The sequence below is a fragment of the Zingiber officinale genome, chromosome 8A, assembly GCF_018446385.1.
Source record: "Zingiber officinale cultivar Zhangliang chromosome 8A, Zo_v1.1, whole genome shotgun sequence".
Taxonomy (NCBI): domain Eukaryota; kingdom Viridiplantae; phylum Streptophyta; class Magnoliopsida; order Zingiberales; family Zingiberaceae; genus Zingiber; species Zingiber officinale.
Window position 1 is genome coordinate 139918459 of NC_056000.1, and position 6593 is coordinate 139925051.

A 6593-nucleotide genomic window follows, 5' to 3' on the forward strand; every position below is an offset into this window, starting at 1 on the left:
AAGGGTCGGGGGAAGGAAGCAGATGGAATCCAGCTGGACAAGCACTGGCTTTTGGCAGACTAGCTCGCTGCTCCAGATAACTAATACAAAGAAACGCCATTCCTTATTTCTCTTTCGCCTAGCTTACATCCGTAAGACAAAGCTTGATTGTTGCCACCACTTTCACCTAAAGTTCTTCCTAATCCGACTAGTTTCCATTCTCCTAGCACCTTCACTATGTCTTGTTGCACTAACACGTCCTTAACCCTTCTCTGTCATAATTTGAAGTTCTCGATTCCATCAAACTTCACCATATCAAACTTCATAGAAGACGTCCCCGACATGTTGAAGAAATCCATCAACACCTCGCTCTGATACCAATTGTTGTGCAACCTCTAATGCGGAAGAAGAGGAAGAGAGAAAGATTGTGTGGAGCAACGAAACAAAGACACACAAGAAAGAGCAAACACGAGGAAAAAATGGAGGAGCAGAAGAGTGATCGTGGTTTTATAATGTGTCTACTTTATAAAACGACTGAAGTTTTATTAGAATTCTCTCTACATGAAAGAGTCATGATAATGATGATATTACCAATAGGTTTATAATGATCCCTATAAATATTATCCAAACCCCAACATGCTAAAATAGATCTGAAAAACCGTAATAGAATCTTATTACAAAAAAAAATCATAATAGAATTTTTCTACGACTTTTTATTTGTATCCGTGGCGTCTCTCACATTGATTTTCACTTAGATATGAGTTACTTGTCAATAAAGTGAAATAGAACCAAATAAACAATCCAACCAACTAAAATTCGATTCAATATATTAAGAAGTTCAATATTTAAAAAAAAAATCGATAAGTTCAAGTAAAACGATTTAATTCTGATTATGAATTTTGAAATTCCATTAAATCAATTAAATTTCTTTTTATTAAATAATAAAAAGAAGTTTTTTTTTACTTTTATTAAATTGTTTAAGTTTTTATTTAAAAGTTTTAATATTTTTTTAAAAATTAGTTAATTTGGTTATTGACCAAAATAATTAATTTTTTTTATCGATTCAATTGGTTGAAAAAAAAGTAATTAATTTAATTTTAATAAATTTGCTTCAGTTTTAATAGAAACTTCACTCCTATTAATATCGAAGCTTCAAATTACGTCCGTAAGTTCGAGAATGGCTATAAACAACAACAACAACAACAACAACAACAACAACAACAACAACAACAACAACAACAACAACAACAAAAAAAAAACACAACAAATTAAATGCCAATCTCATAAGTATTAATAACCACTTTTTTAGTTGAGATTTATTAATTTAATAATCTAGATAAATTATTAAATTTTAAAGTATAAAATAAATTTAATAATTATTTTAAAGTATAAATAAATAGGACACTCAACCAGACGTTCTTTACAATCCGTCCTTAAGATAACATAGAGATAATCATGGATCAACTTATAGTTGACCATCAAATTAGTTAGGGGGTGAGAGAATATTTTTTCTCTGAAAATATATGTCCATCGAAAATTAATCCCTTACCTCATTATAACACATTAATCCATCTCTACTTTATATAAAAGATGCTAAACCTCTCTACTTTCTCCACACAATTAATCAATCTATACTCTTCTGCAGATGGGGGTGGGGGACTTTAGTAAATTAAATATGACAAGGATTAAACCTTTTTGTGGATTGCAGTTTGCTTGAGATGTGGATTAAGGATATTTATGTTGCAGGATAGAGCATGATGTTTATTCAACTGGATGAGCAAAAGAATACTTCACTTTGCTTGTAGGGAAGCCAAATGAAAGATGCTCATGGTAATAAAGTTTGCTTCACGGTGGTGTAGATATCAAAACTAGTTTGGTTCACTACCATTCTCTCCAGCCATTCCATAAACTCATTCACTAGCAAAGAAAATAAGAGGTTGAAGAAATTATGTTGGTGTTCTTGGAATTGAAGCATCTCTTGCTGGAGGTGCTACCATCGCCTACCATGGTCGCACAAGGCCGCTTGCTGTGTATCCAAAATCACTTGGCCATGGTTTGTGATAGCCTTTGGGCTATCAATTCAATGATCGAAATCCCTGAGATGGGAGTGCTGTTTAACTATATTTGGCATCATCGTTTTAATTCGCCTTTACATGTTCCTGTAGAATTTGCAGATTGGGTGACAGATGTAGCTACAGCAGTTATAGATATGGGAGAGTTGCTCAGTCGAATCATGGATTGGGAAGCAAGTTTGCACTTTCGCCATGTTATTCTAGTGGAGCTGAAAGAGATGTTGTGCGACTTGAATTCTCTTGCGCTGAGAGGATCTGCAATGGGTCTTCCAAGGGACCCTATGGGTTCTATGAACCCACTCCGAGAAGACTACTCAATTGTCTTAAAAAATGAGGTGGTGGGCAGACATGAAGATCTAGAGAAACTCATTGAAATCTTTCAACAACAACAACTAGTACCATCTAACAACAATGGCGATGATTACAACCCCTTTGTTATTGTCATAGATGGCGAAGAAAGGGTTGGGAAGACGACCTTGGCATATATGATCTACCACCACACTTGGGTTCGCCAACAATTTCATCATCGCATTTGGGTGGATCTATCACCCAGTGTTTCGACACTCGAGATGATTAAGATTATCGGAAAAGAATTTGCAGAGTCCATAAACAACGAAGAATACTGTGATCAGAAATTACACCTAGAGCTGCCGTTACAAGCCATGTGGGAATATATTAATGAACAACTCGATGGGAGTAGATACTTGTTGGTGCTTCATTGTCTAGATTTGAATAGTTTGATATCGCAACCAGAATGGAGTGAGTTGAAGAACATCCTGTTACGTGTGGGCGGGCCGGGAAGTGCAGTCTTAGTCATCCTCAAATCATCAACACAATCAGTGAGTGATATGAGTTTTCAAAATAGGGTGAAGGATATTACAACATACTACTTGAAACCCTTATCTGATGATGCATGGCTAGAATTATTCAAGAGACACGCAGCAATGACAATCCCCCCATCAAAGCGGGACATAGTATTCAAGGGCAGTACATTTGCTATGCCACTTTTCCAATTGGTTGGTCAAACTTTTGGGGCAAAGTTTTGGGGATCGTTAGGCCATAGTATTCAAGTAGAAGATCTCTTTCCTTGTGAAATAAAAGACATTCATATGGTTAGGAATTTTCCATTTGCCATCGTACGATTACTCCAATACCATTATCTACTTGATAAGGATTATAATGTCATCTTACACATGTTGACCGCTGAAAGCCTCATACCAGTTGAAGGCCTCTCTCCAGGTTGGACTGAGATCTATGAGAGATTTCGTTATGGAAGAGAATCAACATTCTGTTTTCCAAGGAAGGTATATTTGCATAGGAAGGTTCCAGGAGATTCAACTACTATTCCAAGGTGTTGTCGCTATTTGCGTTTGGAAATTAATGCTAGAGCGATACCATTTCGACTGCCGACCATGCCAGTTGAGGTGAACAAGAAGATGATAGCATTGATTTTACGAGAAGATGAGGCAACGACACAAGAAGATGATAAAAGAATGACATTTCAAGTATACAAAAAAAGGCTAATGAAACCAGCAACTACAATATCACTTCAAGTATACAAAAAAAGGCGAACCAAAGCAGCAACTACAATATCGAAGTTCCTCGACAAGATGTCGGTAAGACTCGTACATTTGCATATATTAGTTGTAGAAACTAGTATGATCCAAAGCCTACCAAATGAAATTAGCAAATTGGTTAGCTTGAGATACCTCCATCTTTCAAAGCTTGAGATAGAATTACTTCCGAAATCACTTTTTGACCTACTTAATTTGCAAATTTTAAGTTTGCTTCATTGCAAAAATCTTCAAAAGATGCCTGGACGAATCCATAAGCTTAAGAAGTTGCAGATTTTGAAACTAGCTTATTGCACAAAGCTTCAGCAGTTACCAAGATCTATAACAAGACTCAAAAACTTGGAAGAGCTTAATGTGGAAGGTTGTTGTTTTTTGAGGAAGCTACCGGAGGATTTGGTCAGTTTTAAATCACTGAAAATCCTCAACGTTGCAGGATGTGCATCTTTGTCTCAAATTCCCCATGGGATCGAGCAATCAATTGGCCTTCGTAAGTTGTCAGGAATATTTGTTGGTGTCAATGAAGGTTTTGTTCTCACACAGTTGCAAGTTTTAACAAATCTTCAGGAAATAAGATTACAAAACCTAGAACGAGCAGAGGAGATTCAAACTGAAGTACTGATGGGCCAACAAAGTCTTTGGGACTTGTCATTACATTGGGGTGGTGAAGAAAAAAAAGAAAGTTCTGAATCAACTACATCACTGCAGGTACTCGAAGCTCTTCGACCCAGCTTACAGCTAAAAAGGCTAGAGATCATTTCTTATAAGGGAGTGGAATTTCCTACTTGGATGAGTAAACAACAACTTGCTGGTTTCAATTCTTTAGTTGAGGTCAGACTCATCAATCTCAAGAGGTGTGCTACGTTACCATCACTTGGTCAACTTGCTAATCTTGGGAAACTTGAAATAAGTGGCATGGATTTAATAACACACTTAGATGATACATTCTATGGTGATGGCGACATATTTCCTATGTTAACAGAACTCACTTTCTCAGAAATGCTTGCACTAGAGAAATGGTACATGACGAAAAGAAAATATATTCGATATTTTTCAAAGCTTAGGCAATTGTCATTAATTCAGTGCCCAAAACTCAAGGAAATAAATCTATTTGTTTATGGTACAATTAGAATTTGGTTGAACAACGAGACAATATGGTCTGTTAAATTTTGCAGTTGGGACAACCTCCAAAACATTGAAATAATAGAGATAGTCGGGTGCCAAGAGCTAAGGTGTCTGCCACAGAGTATGCAAAGGTTGAAGCATCTATATAAGATGACAATTAACAGCTGCAACAATTTGACGACTTTAGTAGCATTGGATTCACTTAAAGAATTGAACATATATGCTTGCCCAGTGCTAGCATTCGACCTAGAAGCATTTACAAAACTCAGGGGGCTTACAAGTAAAGGTTGCCCAAAGATGCAAATGTGAGTGTGATCTTCATCTCTTAGTAGATTTCATTTAATTACTCCTCCTATATATGCTTCTATTCATATATACCGATGATAACTGCTGGATTAGTTATTGATTCAATCAAAGTAGTTATTTATTCTCTTCTCCCTTCTCTACCTATTAGACGTTATTACTTACTATATATTACTGCATAAACTTGTTACTTAGGTAATTAAACAAAAATTAACCGACTAGTATGATTAGTAGTATAATGTGTTTGACAACAAAACTTAACAGTTCATATGAAAGATTGATCCCACCTACCATTTGCTTGGCCATTGGACATACTAAATTAACAAGATTGAGAAATTATGATTTTTTTTTCTTTTATTAGATTTGAAAGTTTGATCAACAAAGTGCAGCCACAATGCTTATTATTTCAGTTATCACGATGCCTGGAAGAAAAAAGATGAGGAACGATGGTGGAAAAACAGAAGAAGATAGAAGAGAGAAGAAGAATGCAAGTAGTTTTCTTCACCAAACTGAATGATTCACTGGGCATGTTGCAAGCAACAGCCGATCGACTTAGAGCGGTGGCATAAGAAGAATAGAAGATCCTAATTGACGTTGATCTGTTTGTTGGAATCATATCTTCTTAGTGTATTTTAATTTGGTTAATCATCTAGCTCATTTTTTATTTTATTTTGTGAAATTAATGTGCATTTGTTGTGAAATCCTCTATTTGTCCTGCACCATTAATCAAATACAAGTTATAGCTTGTGAACTTTCTTAGTCTTGAGATACTTTTTTTTTTTTTTTTTGATGAATTTATGCAACTAATCAAATTGATTTATTAATGTTTATCAGCGACACAAAACTCATGCATATAGTTAACGATGTCCATGAACTTAATTTGACAATTGCTCGATTTGTTGGAGGTTTTAAAATTAATATTATCTTAAATTATTTTATTATTTATTTGAGACATCTCGATTCGATATTTTATCTTTGCATGAATTTATTGTCTAATGTTTTTTAAAACATATAACATAATTACTATTTGTTAATTTATTTTTTAATTTAAATATATATAAAAATACTTTATTTGTTTAAATTATTTATAATAGATTAAAAACGAATGACATATAAGTTTTATTTATTGAATCAATGATTTAATTCAATAAGATCATCCTTTCGTATCATTTGTTCGATAAAAAAAAGTGAAGCTCAATTAACTTTTCAATAAATATATTTAAAAATTAGATAACATAACACTATAGTTCTTGTGCATAATTGTCTATGGGCTCATTAATGTTCATAAATAATTTATAAATAAATAAATAAATAAATTAATTCCTATATATTATTTAGATAAGATAAATGTACAAATAGTTCTCAGTTGTTTACCATTTAGTCATACTTGATTTATTTAGTTTCTTTATAACTCTAGTTATTAATCAATTAGTCTTTCTCGCAATCAAAATAAAATTGTTATTAATATATATGATTTCATCCTTCTTTTATGGAAATAAAACCTCTTGAGATAATCTAAAAAAAATAATGATAATCTAAAAAA

General features: G+C 33.8%; 1 protein-coding gene across 2 annotated transcripts; it reads left to right on the forward strand.

Annotated features, from left to right (window-relative positions):
- Positions 1-1892: 1892 nt before the first annotated feature.
- On the forward strand, positions 1893-5664 carry LOC122010428 (disease resistance protein RGA2-like). 2 transcript variants are annotated; one of them, XM_042566959.1, is made up of 3 exons: positions 1893-4476; positions 4798-5052; positions 5461-5664. In XM_042566959.1, exons 1-3 carry the CDS (start codon positions 1928-1930, stop codon positions 5519-5521), a joined length of 2865 nt encoding a protein of 954 aa, XP_042422893.1. In that variant the 5' UTR covers positions 1893-1927; the 3' UTR covers positions 5522-5664. The 2 variants fall into 2 exon arrangements, with proteins under 2 accessions (XP_042422893.1, XP_042422892.1); XM_042566958.1 differs by having other exon boundaries at positions 1893-5052.
- Positions 5665-6593: the final 929 nt, after the last annotated feature.